General features: G+C 39.6%; 1 protein-coding gene across 1 annotated transcript; it reads left to right on the forward strand.

The window, feature by feature from the left end:
* The first annotated feature begins 630 nt into the window (after positions 1–630).
* SCG2 (secretogranin II) lies at positions 631–6,483 on the forward strand. The gene is made up of 2 exons (XM_074963933.1): positions 631–782; positions 4,255–6,483. Exon 2 carries the CDS (start codon positions 4,269–4,271, stop codon positions 6,141–6,143), a length of 1,875 nt encoding a protein of 624 aa, XP_074820034.1. The 5' UTR covers positions 631–782; positions 4,255–4,268; the 3' UTR covers positions 6,144–6,483.
* Positions 6,484–18,809: the final 12,326 nt, after the last annotated feature.

An 18,809-nucleotide genomic window follows, 5' to 3' on the forward strand; every position in this document is an offset into this window, starting at 1 on the left:
ATATGCAAAACTGGGCAATAGATAGCCTGACCATGTGGATCATGTGAGCCCTTCCATACCGTATCCTAATCCTTGGCCACCAGTGCACATGCTTTATAAAACTCACGTATTTCTACTTTGCTATCCAGTCTTTGCACATGTAGTCTGGTCACCTGTGTGGGCCTATCAAAATCAAACTGGAAACAGTACTGTGGGCTCTTTCCAATGCATACATGTTAGGGGCTGTATACAGTTTAAAAGCTGGGGTAGGTATATGCTGACTTTATAAACTGAAAGCATTTATTATTGTATTAGATTAGAAAAATAATTTCATAGCCATTTTGGCTGGTATTCTCAAAGAGGGTGCTGTGAGTTGAAAGTCACAATGCCGTCTATTAATTGTATGCAGATCACAGAATGTTCATTGTAGTTTTTTAAAATTGTTGTTGAGGGGTTTTTCCCAGTGTTCTTGTCTCTGTTATTCAGAGGGTCTCTTTGGCCCTGAGTCTTTTTGATTCTATGAAAACTGTAGTGATCTCTAGAGGCAGACAGAGGGCATAATTGTACAGAAGAATTATCTCAAAAATAGCCCAAACTTATTTTTCTCCAGCATTCTCTCAACAGCTCTGCCGTGCTTGTGGTTTGTGACTGGGTGAGGTGACGTCAATGTGGCAGTGCAGAGTCAGGTGATGTACAGTATAAGCAGAGGGAGCTGTTCTAGTGCTGAAAACAGTCCACAAACTCACCGCAAAACGACAAGGAAGCTCATGCTTTGGGTTCGCTCTGCTATCTAAGTCACACAGGTAAGGGAGCTTTTTTCTTTGTACTTTCAAAGACTGAATGTAAAGTTTTTTGTTCAGAGCTTTTCCCATTCCACTCTACACTAGGAAACCAGCACAATTAGGGACCATAACAACCTGATGCACTTCATTTAGCATAGAAATAGTGTTTTCCAGATGAATGAATCTTTCTCTTTTTTATTTCTTACCTATGATTTAGATATGGATTTAAAAATAATTAAAAGGATATCATTAAAATACTGAATAAGTGGGAAAAGTTAATGGTTCTACAGCTAGTGATTACAATTTGACATCAGCTTAATTTGTTCGCTGAAGCTATCACACATCATTTAATGTTTCTCTTTGTGATTTCATTCACTCCCAATGGTTCACTGGCATGTTTAAAATAATTGTGTAAAATAAGAGGTTGCCTTGGATACATGTACAGTTCAATTAATCTTCCACCCATCTAAACAATCAAGTATGCCAATTCAGAAACCACTTGATTTACAAAATACTACAATTCATCTTAATATGAACCCTAGTTTGTATATTAGCAATAAGACAAACTTTTAAGAAAGCTAATTGACTGCAACCAATTTTAATTGCTCAAAAAGCAAACAAATGATGAAGAGGGTGTGTTGCATTTTCACATTTTCCTTACAGACAAGTCCCATCGGGATTCCTGCTGTAGTTCACAGAGCATTATGAATTCTGTGCAAGTTCCATAGGAAAGCTTATGAGTTTTCATGCAAAATTTTAATTGGAAATATTATATTCCTATCAGAGCACCATGTGAATCTACAGGAAAGGGCTCAAGGGGAAATATTACTGCTGCCATGGAAACACCCCAGAAAGGGAATTTTGTTTTTGATTGTTTGCCTCTTCTCAGAAGACCCTCTGTCACTCTGTATTTCCTTTGACAGTACACATTTCCCCTCATTTTATGAATGGTGACTACTTAATTTGATGGATAAGAGTCTGGGTAAGAGATGACTTCTCTCTTTGTTAGGTGCTAACAGGACAGCACAATACAGACTAGCACCACAATTCTACAGCTGTTGGGAAAACAGCTGTTTTATCGTAATGTGCTTTAAAAGGAATAATAGAGAATGTTTTTTATGGATTTGACATAATGAAAAATGTACTCTATTTTTCTCATATTTATAAATTAGGATTGGGGAGGAGCCTATTTTCCCTAAATAAGGTATCACATTTAATGAACTGATTTTTGTAATCTAGTTTCAGGGGTTTTAAAACAAATTATATACAACTATTATTTTCAAATATTTCAAATATCATCTACCAATAAATTGGAAGTGAAACTGATCCAGACAGAAGTGCATATGAAATATTCAGAAAGGAATTAATAAAATATCATCTCTCAAAATGAAATATTTTTTAAATAAAATGCTAGTCGAATGCCAGTCTAAACTTTGCCTGTGTTTATCTTTCATGATTTTACTTAGATTTTCCTGAGTTTTACAGAGGATATAATACTGTATAAATAGCATGTACTGTCAGAGGCTGAATTAATCATCTTTATCAGAGGGAGGATTTTAATGGACTGTTTTACCTGGAAGATCTAGATCTATTATTATGAAATAATTTTTCAGCAACTTAAAATGCACAGTATTTTATTTATGAATAAACTAAAGATTAATCAATAACCAACTTCTCCACTGAAAAACATTAGCTTCATTCTATTGCAACTATAGGTTCTAATCAACATAAAAATGTTAACTGTGCAGGGTTTTGTGGGTTTTTTTTGGACTGATTTTATCCCTTTCAAAGCTAAACCCTTTTCCATAACAGAAGGTACAGGGTTCTCTTGCTTTTGTTTAAGGATACAGAGAGATGGTGTTTATTGATTGCTCTGAAATAATCCATTCTGGAGTATTAATACGTGATTGGATAAAATATTTGATATTCACAATGATAATTTGCTGCAGGCATGGAGGGAAAAAAAGCAATTGTGGGTAACTGAGGCTACTTTATTTGCTTTATTTTGTCCAATTATTTCATGTTAAACCACAATAAAGAATCATCTGAATGGAAACACTATGTGTAAGTTGAAGTGAACATATCCACTGTTACAACCATGGGTAAATTCTACTCTATGTAGGTCCTTCTGCTAGCATGAATCACTAACATCTTACCAGGATGTTTTCCATAGGCTTATGGGAAAAGTGAATGAAACAAAATAAGTCAATTAAGCTCAGTGGTTTTTTTCTATCCTCACCATTTTTCTCATTTACTGTACTTTATGCATGACTGAAGGAATAATATAATTGAATTGGGTAAAATAGGCTAGTATTTGTTGTAGCCAAGTCCTCTGCGGTGCTAAGCATCTCCTAGGAGTGGAGTCTTTAACCTCAGTTGGTGGCGAGAATGCCCAGCACCTTGTAGGATCGGGCCTTTTATAGAAATATTTTCATATGTTGCAGTGACATGACTGTGTCACTCATATATGATGGGTATAATATTTTAACTTATTTTACTTCTGTTTTTTTATAGAGCAAAATTCTCTGGTGCCGTGCACTTCCACTAACTTATGGGGCTTTCACGCATCAGAGAATTTGGCCCGTAATGCCAAGATTCTACATGGATGTGTATCCATCCTACTCGCTTGAAGTGAATGGCAAAACACCCATTTTCATTTCAAAGCAAAAATGAAAGACTGGTTAGCCACCACAGAAGAAATTGCCACTCAGTCTCTGCCTAACCAAGTCCATTTAAAAACAGTGATTTAGGAAGGCATCAACATATGATACCCTTAAGGGACAGAATAGATTAACCCACACAGGGTCTCAGCTTTCCTCACTGCCTACGGAAAAATTAACAAACTTGTGTATTAATAATATTCTTGAAAAGCAGCATAAGGGAATATTTTAATATTTTTAAAATATTCATACAAGTAAACATATAAATCACCTCATGATTTTATTGGCCATTCTATCACATTGGCATTAGCCTGGAATAAAACCATTCAGTGGAGTCAGTGTAGTAGCAGACTGGACAACTGGGCAACAGGATTCTATGTACAGTTTATCACTAAGATTGTATTAATATTTTAGGCCAAATTTTCAAATGCCGATGCTCAAATCAGTATCTAGATGCATAAATGGGTATTTTATGAACTATGTAGGATTTCGGTTTTCTGTTTAGATTGGAAAATCAAGTTCCTTTATATATAAGTTAACTTTATTAGGGGCTTTTTACCTGCCAAAGTATGAAGATGCAAAGGTTTTATCATTTCAAACCAGTTGGTTCCATTAACCTTATCAAAGGAATGACCCAAAAGACTTCCAGATAAACCCACAATAAATCTAGAGTTGCCATAAAGGGATCATATGGGAATTCTATTGGCTTTTCATAATTAATAAAAACATAAATGCCATGAGTTCCAGTTCAAAGCAGCAATCTCAAATTTGCTTTTGCTTCACACTTTACTAACTATCTCTGTATGTTAACTGTCCTTTTTCTTTATTTTAAGGAAAGATTTCAAACATGGCAGATACTAAACCCTGCTGGCTTGGAGCAGCCTCCTCTCTCACCTTTTTCTTTGTCCTAATCTGTTGTGTTGATGCAGCATCAATCGAACCTTATCAGCTGCTTCAGAAAAACCCAGACTATTTAGGGAAAAATTTACAAAGGCTCCCAAGCCCAGATATGATCAAAGCCTTGGAATATATAGAAAATCTCCGCAAACAAGCTAACAAGGGAGAAAATGGCCAAGATTACAGTTTCTATCAAGGTGCCCCATTTCTTCTGCAGCAGAAAGAAAGCAAAGATCAGAGTCATCTATCAGATAATAGAAGAGATTCTTTGACTGAAGATGAGTCACAATGGGTTAGGTCAATGTTGGAAGCCTTGAGGCAAACAGAAAAAGAGTCAAAGGCTGGATCAAAAGAAAATAAACCATATAGTATGAGTTCAGATAACTTCCCAGCTGGAGTGAGTGATGATTATGAGGCTTATAAGTGGCCTGAGAGACGACACAAACATGACAAAATGCCACATGTACATGATGAAGAAAGTTCAAGAGACAGTCCTTTCAAGCGCACCAATGAAATAGTAGAAGAACAATATACACCCCAAAGCCTTGCTACTTTGGAGTCTGTCTTTCAGGAGCTGGGGAAAATGACAGGACCAAGTAATCACAAAAAAGAGAGGCTGGATGAAGATCAGAAATTGTACACAGAAGATGAAGATGATGTATATAAAGTTAATAATATTGCTTATGAAGATGTAGTGGGAGGAGAAGACTGGAATCCAATAGAGGAAAAAGTGGAAAGCCAAACAAAAGAAGAGATAAAAGATCATAAAGAGGAAATTGATCAAAATGAAGAAGAAATTGATGATGAAATGAAGAGATCAGGGAAGCAAGCCTTCCTGGAAGATGAAATGAGGAGAGACAGTAAAGATCAAATGTCAGATGACATTACAAAGCTAATGAATTATTATCTGAAGAGGCTGATGAGCAATATTGGAAATGGCAGGGTAAGGACTGGACATGAAGAAAAAAGGGCAGGTATATTTTTGGAAAAACTTGATCCTCAGTCTTTCTCTCAACTAATAGAAATCTCAAGGAATTTACAAATCCCTCCAGAGGATTTACTAGACATGTTGAAAACTGGAGAAAAGCAGCAGCAGAGTGAAAGGGTGGAGACAGAGCAAGAACCAGAGCTCCCAGAAGATCTTGAGGATGACATCTCTGAAACCAATCTAGACCACACAGATATATTTAAAAATAAAATGAACCCTAAAAATGGTTACATGAGGCAGCCAATTAATGTTATGCCAGATAATCTACCTGAAGACCTCAATATTGAAGATATTGTCAATCTTTTAGGGACTGATAATTTAGCTAATCAGAAAACCTCCTACTTTGTAAATCAGCTTAATGAAGAGAACAGTTTTCCAAGATTTTCCTACATTCCCAGAAGACCTAAAGGACATCAACTTCCTAAAGCTGCTTGGATTAATGATTTGGAAAGACGACAAATGGAATATGAAAAACTAAATGAAAAAGATGAAGAACTAGCAGATTACTTGGCAAAGATGTTGGCAAAATACCCTGAAGTTATCGATACAAACCAGCTGAAAAGCGTTACAGTCCCAGTTTCATCTGAAAATGATCTACAGGAAGATGACCAGTTTGAGCAAGCAATCAAAGAACATCTAAATCAGCTGGGACCACAAGAATCTGATAAACTAGCCTCACTCAGCAAAAGGCTGTCCATGGCCCGGGAGAATGACGACACACAAAACAGGCAGCATCTGGATGAAGATATGTTAGTGAAGGTGCTGGAGTACCTAAACCAGGAGCAATCAGACAAAGGAAGAAATCACATTAATAAAAGGGCAATGGAAAATATGTAATTGTTACCCACATATAATTTTTCTGCAATGTTTTGATTTTTACCCCAATTCATTTGTGATTTTTCCCCCCTAAACAACTTGCAGTTACCGTTGAACAGTCTGCATAACTTTCTCAGAGCTGTTATTGTTTATGGATATACATATATGTTATAAATCTTGGATCAAGTAACAAATTGGTTCAATTGTTTTAAGGAGCAGGGTTATGAATTTAAGTAAAATCGTAATATGTAAACAAATGACCATTGCATTGTTGATACAACATGATAAATGAACAGTGCTATCATATTTGAAGTTTTTTAAATTAATTCAATTATTTTATTACTGTCTGTAGTGTTTTTTTGTGGAGTACTGAATAAAAATACAGCATATATATAGTTTTATTTATAAGGCTTTTTCTATTCTTTGTTTTATTGTTGATGAATAAATATTATTTCTGGACAGTAGACTGTGTTTCTTTATGACAGTTGATAGAATATGATTTTTAGGAGAAAACATTTTTTACTTCGATATCCAATCTTCCTAGCTTTAACTGATTTTTTGAAATTATTCAGCAGAAAATACTTCTGGCCTTTTGGGCTACACAGTCATGTACTGGCCTGATTGGTGAAGGTGCTGAGCAATTGCAGTTCTCTCCTGGTATCATTTGGAGCTGAGGCTGAATGGAATCTTTTGAAAATCTGGCCACATAAGATGATTGGTTATGGATCTAGGGGAGGCTGATCTATTCAGCAGAAAAGACACACTGCACTGGAAGCCTATAAAATATATAAAAACAAGTGAAATCCAAACTTTTCATGACAGTTCTACATCTAATCAGGAAAGAGAAAGCTCCAGCAAGTAGGTTCTTCAAAATATCATAAATTTTCCCTATGTTGCTGTGTAGCAATCAGGCATTAACCCACAGCTATGAGCTAAGACAACTTATTTTTGTGACTATGGTAGCACAATGGATGGGGACTCCTTCCTTATATATTTTTTGTGTTTATAAAAATGATGCCTGCTTCCCTTACCATTTAAAAAAGTTTTGGCTATTATGGCCCCACTCTGCATGGAAGTTTGTTCCATTAATTAGGCTCCTGGTAAAGGCAAATGGCTGCCATAACTGTCTTTCCTGGGTTATGTATCAGTCAAGGAAGGATTTAATAGCGAGATATAGCTCTGGATCCTTTAAAATTCTTCTCCAGTTCTTGTTAAGACCTTTTAGAGGACACCCTGAAAATTCGAAGGTTCTGTTCCTCCAAATGCTTATGCATACGAGATGGCCCCTGATTTTCAGGGGGACTATTCATGGGCGTAGTTAAAGTATGTCCAGGACGGAGGCCAAAGTAGGGTTCCTCCCATATTCTCAAGCATCTGATCACTACTTATGGTGAAGGGGTGTGGGAGGATACGGTTTTAGCGGGAGTGGGTCATAAAATAGCTAATAAAGATGCTATACAAATGCTGCAGAGAGAAATGATTATTTTAGGTCTCATCATTATCCCTGTTCAACTGCAGTTTATCAGGGTTCCACTATCAGGGTTCCTTGCTTTGGGCTAGATTTTTTGTTAAAAAAATTTCTGTTAGTTGCACGAGTAAAAATGTATCCACAAAAATGAAACATACCACGCTGGGCCAAATTTGCCACTGGAATAACCTGGCATAACTTCATTGCTATTGATGGCGATACACTTCATCATGGCAGTGATGTTTCTTAAAACCGTTCATGTTACAGGTTTTTGTTTTTTGTTTGTTTTTTAATTATCTGATTGGCTAATGTACCAAGATGGCGGCCAAAGTAGGGTTCCTCCCATATTCTGTACTGATGTTGATTCAGCTGGAAGAAACTATGACATGATTAGCAGGCCTTAAAAAAAGTTAGGAAGTAGCCTACTGCTTGCAGTTTTCAATAAATAGTAACCATCAGGTTGCTTCCAAAGGACATATATTCCACAGGTAGCTGTCGTCAGCAAATACTGATCTTCTGTTTTGTATAATATGGTGTAAATGCTAAAGCACAGAATGACTGGAATGAATCCTGCCACTTTCATGTTAAAGTTCAACTTAAAAATTTCCAGAAGACATGATCTCGTTAGACAATACTATGCGATTCCATATTTTGCCTGTGCTCTAAAACTTATCTTCTTCTTTCTAAAAGTCAAGATTTATAGCATATACACGTTTCACTGGAAATAAGCCATAGCCAGAGAACCGTGCTCAGCCCAAGTAGAGTGACAGTAAAAGAAAGTGTTCTCAATTATTAAATAGGTGCTGGATGGAATCCTCCACTCCAGGCTGGGACACCAGGCATGTGGCCAGTTCAGACACAGGATATAATGGGAGTAGCAGAGGCAGCCCCCACCCCCACTTTCTCCAAACAATGTCTCACATGGATCCAAAGTGGCAACACTTACACACTTTCCCCTTCTATACTCTAAAATACAGAGCTGCCATGGCACTCTACTGCATAGTGTGCCATCTCCTCGCAGAGGTTCTCTAGGGTTTGGCCCATTGCTCTGGCAGTAACATTGTTTTCATTGCATTTGTGCCTCTAAGTCCGTGGTGGGCAACCCAATCAGGGTAATCCACTGGCAGGCTGCCAGACAGTTTGTTTACATTTCAACGGCCGCCCACAGCTCCCAGTGGCTGCGGTTCGCCATTCCCGGCCAATGGGAGCTGTGGGCGGCCGTGCAAATGTAAACAAACTACCTGGTGGCCCTCCAGCAGATTACTCTGATAGGCCGCGTACGGCCCACAGGCCGCAGGTTGCCCAGCACTACTCTAAGTGACCACATCAGGCCAATTGGGATTTACCATCACGATCTAGCCCTATGTCACTGCCATCGAGCCCAGCTGGTGTGTTTGTCTGCTTTTCCTGAGTGTAGCTGAGCCTGGGCCCTCCATGAAAGGCATCAGGTTGAAGTTGAACTGATGGAGATGAGATGGGCAGGTAGGGGAAAGCATCTTGAAAGCATGGAGAGTATTGCTTGCTAGGATTACTAAAACTATGTGCCCACACGTCGTCACAATTGGGGAGTGCTTATTTAGCCCCAGTGGCCAAAAGTGCTGGTCCCCCGCTCCCCCGCCCCCTTTATGTCTTATCAAATGAGACTGCATTTCTTTTGAATCTAGATTCTACCAGTTATCCATGCCAAGGGTAAAATGGCCAATAGCGCCAAAGTCTAGTTTTCAGAAAGGACTTAAGAGTCCAAGTCCCACTGAGTTTTAATGAGACAAAAGGGACTTAGACTCAGCATTGCAATGGCTAAAATTTAGGCACCCTGCCCCTCCAGTGGAATCTACAGCCCTGAGTTATTTGCCCAGGCTCCCTGTACAATACATGGGGAGAACTGGGCACCTACGAATGGGATTCACAAAAGCCAGCACTGCCCAAACTAGCCAGCAGAAAGGGTGAGGAGAGGGGTGGGGTCTAAGCCCCTCCTTTACCCTATAGCCCAGGGGTTAGAGCACTCACCCAGGATATGGAAAACCCGGCTTCAAATTCCTACTCTGCCTTATTTGGAGTATGGTCTTAAATCCAGATCTCCAACTTCCCAGGTGTGTGCACTGCCCACCAGGCTATGGGCTATTCTGGGATGGGTCTGCCTCTCTTGCTGTTGAAACAGTTTTACTTTGTATAAAAGACTGAAACATTCATTGGTGCAGGGACTGGAACCTGATTGTGCTAGGTGAGTGCTCTAACCCAGTGGTTATAGTGGCTATAGAGTCTTTCTCAGATGTCAGGATTAAGGCAGCTTTATGCACATCTTCCAGCAACAATTTATGCATTTACGGGTAAGGAAGCAGCTGAGTGAGTGTTCTAGGTACCTAAACTTTAGATTTCCATGCTTAAAGTGCCAGTTAGGTACCTACAGCCCTTTATGCACTGGACCCTAAATCTCTTTTGAAAACTAATCTTGAGCTCCCCCAACCACATTTAAAAATGTTACCTCTAGCTTAAATTATCACAGTGTGCACTATATTGGACTACCCCTCCCACCCCTGAACAAAGATGTTTAACCAGCTCCCTGGGACTCACCCCTGAATGGGTCCCAGCTAGTGCAGAGTGGACACTGTCTCTGCACTGTTCTCTCAGTAGTTCTCAGCATCAGACTGTAGCCTCAAAGCCAGATTAAGGCAATCAGGGCCCTAGGCCTAGGTCAGGGCCCTGCCCCCACGCCCACTTGGAGTGACAGAGGGGCCTTTCTCCCCTACCAGGGAGTCAGGAGCAGTAGCACAGGGCCCCCTTCACCTCCCAGAAGTGGCAGCAGGAGCTCACTCTCCCCTCAGGAGCATCAGAGCTGTCAGCAGGAGTTCCCTCCCAGCCTAAGAATGGCAGGGATTGTAGCAGAGCCCCTCCAGTCCCCGCCACCCAAGACTTGTTGGGGGAATGTCTGTTTGCTTGGGCAGGGCTCCTGCATCTTGGTCCTGCCACACAGATAACAAGCCTTGTGGATATGGGCGGGGAAGTGGTAGATGTGGTATATCTTGACTTTAGTAAGGCTTTTGATACTGTGGTACATGACCTTCTCATAAAACAAACTAGGGATGGAGCTACTATAAGGTGGGTGCATAACTGGCTGGAAAATCATTCCCAGAGAGTAGTTATCAGTGGTTCACAGTCATGATGGAAGGGCATAATGAGTGGGGTCCTGCAGGGATCGGTTATGGGTCTGGTTCTGTTCAATATCTTCATCAATAATTTAGATAATGGCATAGAGAGTACACTTATAAAGTTTGTAGACGACACCAAGCTGGGAGGGGTTGCAAGTGCTTTGGAGGATAAGATTAAAATTCAAAATGATCTGGACAAACTGGAGAAATGCTCTGAAGTATATAGGATGAAATTCAGTAAGGACAAATGCAAAGTACTCCACTTAGGAAGGAACAATCAGTTGCACACATAGAAAATGGGAAATGACTGCCTAGGAAGGAGTACTGCGGAAAGGGATCTGGGGGTGATAGTGGATCACAAGCTAAATATGAGTCAACAGTGTAACACTGTTGCAAAAAAAGCAAACATTATTCTGGGATGTATTAGCAGGAGTATTGTAGCAAGACATATTCTTCTAATCTACTCCGCGCTGATTAGGCCTCCACTGGAGTATTGTGTCCAGTTCTGGGTGCCACATTTCAGGAAAGATGTGGACAAATTGGAGAAAGACCAGAGAAGACCAATAAAAATGATTAAAGGTCTAGAAAACCTGACCTATGAGGGAAGATTAAAACAATTGGGTTTGTTTAGTCTGGAGAAGAGAAGACTGAGGGGGGACATGATAACAGTTTTCAAGTACATAAAAGGTTGTTACAAGGAGGAGGGAGAAAAAAAATTCTTCTTAACCTCTGAGGATAGGACAAGAAGCAACAGGTGTAAATTGCAGCGAGGGCAGTTTAGGTTGGACATTAGGAAAAACTTTCTAACAGTCAGGGTGGTTTAGCACTGGAATAAATTGCCTAGAAAGGTTGTGGAATCTCCATCATTGAGGATTTTTAAGAGCAGGTTGGACAAACACCTGTCAGGGATGGTCTAGATAATACTTAGTCCTGCCTTGAGTGCAGGGGACTGGACTAGATGACCTCTCGAGGTCCCTTCCAGGTCTATGATTCTATGATAACATTGTTTAGAAACCTGATGCCAACCCACTGAAGTCAATGGGAGTCTTTCTATTGACTTCAATGGACTTTGGAAAAGGCTCCAGGACAATACATTTCTCAATTGTGAGGCTGTCCCATACATTATTAGATGCTCATAGAGAGACTTTAGGCTCACTTTCTTATATTAGATTACTGTGCCTGTGGTTTTTAAAATCTATACACAGAGTGGTTGTGGATCAATATTAAGGTCACACATCAGAGCTAACATCTTGTGTCACTTCTTGTACCTCAAAGGTACTATATAAGGATTTTTCTCCATGCCTCCAAAAGAGATGATAAAATAATAAACAAATCACCCTTTTTACTTGTCACTTGGAAATTAAAGTTTGATTTTTGCTTCATTTTCTAAATGATGACACACAGTGGCTTATAAAAATAATGTCTATTCTGTTTCTCCATCGATGCTTGCTAAACAGAACTCCTCAGAGCTGCAGCCTCCCTTCTAGCCATGATGCGAGCATTCAATTCTGAACCAACAGGTTGCTATGGCAGCAGGGACAAGATCAGCACAGTGAGGGGTTCATTGCTTGGCCACTCTGTTAGGTGGTAACTGAACAATGCATCCTGGTGCTAAAGAACTTGCTGATTAAAATTGCTTTCAAGTTTCAACCTTGGTTTCTGCTTTGTGTTAAAAATTACATAGGCATAGCCTCCCACCCAGACCTTTAAGCCTTAACCTTGCATTTAGATTTGTGCAATGAGCTCAATGAATTATTTTTAATTCCCTTTTTCACTGACTCAATATGTACAAGCATTGTTAAGCACTGTTTGTTCTACTAATTTCATTGAAACCAGATAGATTCTAATGATTTTGGAAGGGAATAGAGCAGTGGTTCTCAACCTGTGGCCTACTTGCAGCCCTATCAGCATACAGCTGAAGCCCATGTAACATCCACAGGCCATGCAGGTAGTATATATATTGTGTGGATGCAACCCACACAACACATAGCGAGCTGCATGTGCGGCCCACAATAGTAAATATGTTGAGAACCACGGGAGTAGAGGCTACTCAGCAAGCATGTGATAAGTAGTACTCAATATCTTCTGCAGAGACCAACTCTTGATAATGTATTTTTTACCCACAGGCTTTTTAATACATAGAAACACAAAAGTTATTTAAAAATAAGAAGGGTATGTAACTCAGTTTATTATTATGTCTTTAAGGCATTACATTTCTCATGAGAGGACATTTTTACCTGCAGGGAATCTGAGTTTCACAGGTTTCCTCCTCGGCCATTAGTTGACTGTTTTACAAGAAGACAATATACCTTTGTTTACAAGTCAAGTGATTTGTGCTGCAGCCAAAGCAACAGATTTATTTTTTAATTTGTTGGATTTATGTTCTCCCTAAGCTCGTGAAGGTCTTTGTCAAAGGAAAGCTGTTTGATGTCGCTTATCATACACAGGACCCCAAAGGATTCTGTACAAGGGAATCTAAATTAATCTTCTGGAAAAAAGAATGATAATAATGAATCTAGTTGATAAAAGGGAGTTTCAGTTTCTTAGATATGTACATATGGAGACATCCTTGTGGGCACTGTGCTCCCACCAGAGAAAACACATCCAGAAGCAGAAACAAAGGGAGAAATTGGCCACCCATCTTCTGCCTTTCTCCATCGTTTGTGAAGATGGTGTGCTGGAGGTCCTTGACAAAGGGAGCCATGGAGAGATTTTCCAGGAATAGTCATGGCCTTGTTTCCTTTTCATATCTCCTCGCCCCATTGAACTTATACTCATGATAGCTGAGGAACAGCAGTTGGGTTGTTGAGAATGACATAATAGGTCTGCATGGTATAATTGAGCATCTTTGAGGTTTTAAGTAGATTTAACATTTAAAAGATTCACCAAAGTTTTCTACTCTTCCATTCTCAGAAAGCAAATACAATAAATGTTTAATTTACTTGGGAAATACAGTGTAAAGCCTTTGTCACTAAAAAACAAATAAAAAATCCATAAAAAGTAGTTGCACTTTACCACCAAAAAAAAAAAGCAATAAAATAGGAAAGTATTAAATAAAATAGTCTAACCCAGGTATGATATGCATGATTATAAAAACAAGACTGCAAGGAGAACAGTGCTTAAGAACATCTTGGTAAAGCAAGTGTAATCCCATGGTATTTAACCCAGGATCTTGTAAAGCAGCAGTTGTTTATAATTGAGTTCACAGGCTATAGTTACCAAAATGCACAAGAGAATGTCACATGGTTCATCATATCTGCTTGGCTGAGCCACTCCAAAATAACTCGCCAGATCTCATAACATATATCTTAGTGCTTCACTGTTTCTAATACTCAACATGGTGTCTGCTCTCATTTTACTTTTTTTTTTATGTTTTCCTTATGCATGTTATGGGACAAACAGTCATGCTGTTAATAATGCAAACAGAATGCATATTGTACCTTATACTGAATACCACACTTATTATTTTATATGAAATAAGATGTCTACACTTACTGTCTTTACTCAGGCAAAACTCCCATTGACTTTAATGAGTAAATTTAGCTGAATCAGACCTCCCAGAAGCATGGAGTTTAAAACTCTGCTCTTGGGATATAAGACTCTACAATGCTCTTTAGATTGTACGTTCAAGATAACTTAATGGCTAGGCAGGCAAAAGAATATGCTACACATGGATCTTCTCATCCTGCAGGCTATGAAGGGCCTGAATTGTCTCATATTTGTAATTCAGTACTATCAGCCTCAGCCAAAATGGGCAGAAATTCCACTTCCAATAAACTGGTGACTGATTGCCTTTCAGTATAATCTAGAGAGAATGGTATACGGGGCCTTCTCTATCAAGAGCAGACAAGTGTTGGATGTTCTCCTCCTGCACATATCGCAGTTATCAGCAGAGCAAACCTTAAGACAAGACAATGTTTGGTTTTCCATTTGTTTATATGCGGCTTCAACTAGTGTATATACTTTGCATGTTGGCTTAATTTTTTTTTTGGTTGTTGGGGATATTTACTGGGGACTTTTGTTCACTTTGGCCATGTTTCCTTTTTTAAAGGAGTCAAGGCTTGTTGTAGGTACTTTTTGCTAGACACCCACAGGTCCCCAGGAACAAAAGTACTACCACGAAGGCTGTGTAAAAGTTGCTGAGCTGCTGGTATTGCAGAGTGAAATCTCCATTACAATGCACTGGTTCTGCTTTAGGTACTGCAGGAAAAGCAGCTTAATTGAATCAGGATTTGTAATATAATGCCCTGCTCCCTTCCCAGAAGAGAAGGCCAAGCATACAGACACCCACCCACTGTGGTCCATCTGTGAGGGGAGGTGGTTGAAAGCCTCTGAATACATATCCCTACGCTTCCCCCCCATGGGCGCACATAGTGCCTCTGAGGAGGGCAGAGGGCGCAATGGGAAGAGAGCAGGACAAATATTTCTGCCTTCTACAGCTGCTTATTAGCTGGTTTGGAAGAGATGGGCTGCTGATTGGCTCCTTCTAGCCCCTCCCACTGTGATTAATGCCTCATCAGGCTTGTGGCCACTATCTTAGGTACCTGGAGCTGTACCTCACTCAACCCCTGTTATAGGCTTTAGTCGACACTAGGTTTCATTCTTTTTAAAGCAATGTCTTTCTCTGGCTATGAAGAAGTTTTTGAAGCCTCCCTAATGCTGAGCAGCTAGTACCCAAACCTGCCCTATTTTCCTGGATGTAAGGACAAGAACAGAGTCTCCCCATTGGCGGAAGTCCTTTCTGCAGGTGCAGAAGGAGGGGGGGAGTTCTACTGCTGAAATCGCTAGTTGTGGGAAAGGACACTAAGAGACAAGTGCTGATGCCTAGGGGTATGTCCACGTTTGAGATGCGAAGTGTGATACCCACTTTGTGTAGCTGTACTTGCACAAGCTGTTCGAGCTAGTGCTGAAAACCAGCAGCGTGTCCTACAGTGGCACAGGTGGCCACTGAGCTAGCTGCCTGAGTACAATCAAGCCTGACTTCCTGTGTTCATACTCATGTGGTTAGCCCAAGCTCCCGCCCATATTGGCGTGGCACATACCTATTTTTAGGCACCAGCTCAAGCAGAGCTAGCGCGGGTATGTCTCTGTGAGCTGGGAATCACACCTCCCAGGTCAAATGTAGACCTACACTCAGAAAAGAGATGCTGTTCGTCCCTTGCTGGGGATAAAACCCATTAATGGTTGTGAGGCTCTCAGTGACAAGGGTCATAAAAGTACCTGCATAGATGGATGGGCTGATGAGCCTTCACACTTCCCGGGCAGTGAAGAGGAGGCACTCCCGTCATCTTCTAGATGTGATGAATCTTGGTTTACATAGTGAACTCCACCTGTGAAAAAACTGTTCTCGAAAAGAGGTATTTACGTAAATAATGTTAGCACATCAATTCTTGTTTCTTCCATAGCAAAGGCTGATTTACCACATAATCCTGTCTGGTTTGGTATCACATGGATTGTGTGAGAGGAAAGAAAACTACTAGCACCCAGCTCTTAAATTGCACTTTTGTATCTATAGATCTTAAAACTTTTTACACAAAAGGAGGTCAGTATCACAGAGCTGTGAAATGACTTGCCGAACTGGGCAGTGACAGAGCCAGGATAGAATCCAGGTCTTCTGAGTCCCAGTCCAGTGCTCTAGCCATAGGTTTCACTCTGCCACTTGTGTCTTATGGCATCATCATTATCTTAGGAAAATAAACTGTTGTAAACTCTCATTCTACAATCCTTACACAGGCAAATCTTCCATAGACTTCAGCAGGAATTTTACTGGGGTAAGAAGTTCAGGAGAAAGTCTATAGTTTCATATCAATGAATTGGGGAATTTATATGGATGACTCATTTGTGGCCATGAATTCATAGAATCATAGAATATCAGGGTTGGAAGGGACCTCAGGAGGTCATCTAGTCCAACCCCCTGCTCAAAGCAGGACCAATCCCCAATTTTTGCCCCTGATCCCTAAATGGCCCCCTCAAGGATTGAACTCACAACCCTGGGTTTAGCAGGCCAATGCTCAAGCCACTGAGTTATTCCTCCCCCGCCAATTGTGCATGGGAACTGTACCCTGTGTAGCCTCTCCAATGTGTTACTACACTATGCAAGGTCAGTCTGTCTTTGAATTTGCTCACCTTTTCTGTGTCTAAGGTCAGATTTAACTCAGTCAGCACTACAAGACTATCAAATTAATAGAAGCAATCAAGTGCCAAGCCTCCAGTGTATAGAATGGGAAGGATGAGCCCTGAATCAGTGTCAATTATCTGAAGAGCAACTTTGTTCCTGCCTTTTGGATGGTGATTCTAGAACATTAGAGATGTTTAATAATTCATGTTGCAAGAGCTGTAAATGTGACTGATTAAATGTGTTTAATGTTTCCCATAAGAGATCTTGTTACACCAGGAAACCATTGTGTATCTGCAAACACCTTAGAACTGCTGGTTCACTTAAAAATGTTTTTTCCCCTCATAAAGGAAGAAAAGGGACCAAATTCCAATTCATTTGTACATATATACTATGGCTATATTATTATTATTCCTAGTTTAAAACCAGCAGTTTTATTATTTAGAGACTATAGATCCAACAGACAGAACTTTTGCATACCCTTCACAGATTTTTTCTGCTGAAAAAAAAATACAGGCAATGAGCTATGAAAGTTCCACAGTTTTATGGCTATTTAGACAATCTCAGACTCGCTGTCAGCAAACCTAAACATGCCACTCAGTGATATTCATCCCAAAATCTACCCGGTGTCTGTCCAAAAATAAAATGTTTAGATTTATTATGATTCAGAAGGCAGTTGGGACCCCATTCAAGCAAGCTCCCAATAAAGGAGCTGCTCAAAATGTGCAGACTTCAAGAGCATTAGTCCATCATGCTGTATTGGGCATTACCTTAATTGTCCAGAGAAGGTGGTCTGGTTGAACATTGTCCAATGACCAGTGAGAAGAAATGTCCAGATCTTTTGAAGCTATTTCTATAAATTAGAGAGGAAAAAGTGCATCATTCATAGATTCCAAGAGCAGAAGGGCACATTGTGATCATCTGGTTTGACCTCCTGTATAACACAGGCCATAGAACATCCCCAAAATAATTCATAGAGGACATCTTTTAGAAAAACATCCAATCTTGATTTTAAAATTGTCAGTGATGGAGAATCCACCACAACCCTTGATAAGTTGGTCCAATGGTTAATTACGCTCGCCATTAAAAATGTATGCCTTATTTCGAATCTGAATTTGTCTAGCTTCAACTTTCAGCCATTGGATCATGTTATACCCTTCTCTGCTAAATTGAAGAGCCCATGAGTCCATGAATTTTGCATTTAGTTCTGAAAGTGTGCCAGTCCATGGTCAAGCTAATGTCCTGTGGAGATGGATTCCATAGCCAGGTTTAAATCCTGTGAAAGTTCGGTCTTCTGCACTCATGAACCTCCCTCTGGGTGGTTGCCAGTTTCATTGTTCTAATGGTCTGTAACTGTCATGCAGAGCTGGGCTACTTTTTTCTGAGCAGTATTTTATGTTGAAAAATGGACATCATCCTACACAAAAGGCATGTTAAAGCTATGATAATGATAATCAGTATTTGCTGAATAGATTCTGATATTATATAAAAACTAATTAAAAATATAGCACTTTTCATTTATAGATCACAAAGCACTTTATAATAGCATGTGCTATTATCCCACTTTCAAGATGGATAAACCAAGATACAGAGATATTAAGTGAACTGCCCATAGGCAGGAATAATTTCAAAAATACTTAATATTTTGGATTTTTTGGAGAAATTGTTTCAAAACTTTTTTGAAAAATGAAAAACATTTAGTCAAAGAGTTGTTTATTAATTTTTTCATCTTTGATAAATCCATTTTTTCCCATTAATATCTATGCCATCATTACTCATCTCTTGGCTCCAAGCTAGGAAGTTAACTATTCATACATAGCAATTTCCCTTCCTCTTTACAAATAAATTGGAAGATTGAGCCTAAAAACACAGAGCTACACTCAAATACAGAAATATATTCAGAGTCATGATAAGGACTATTCAGTAAGTCCATTAATGTCATCAGAAGGAATGGTCTC

This window comes from Natator depressus, chromosome 9 (assembly GCF_965152275.1).
Source record: "Natator depressus isolate rNatDep1 chromosome 9, rNatDep2.hap1, whole genome shotgun sequence".
Lineage (NCBI taxonomy): Eukaryota > Metazoa > Chordata > Testudines > Cheloniidae > Natator > Natator depressus.

What these genes read in the sequence shown, in the direction of transcription:
- SCG2 (XM_074963933.1), top strand. Translation starts at nt 4,269, where the DNA reads ATGGCAGATACTAAACCCTGCTGGCTTGGAGCAGCCTCCTCTCTCACC.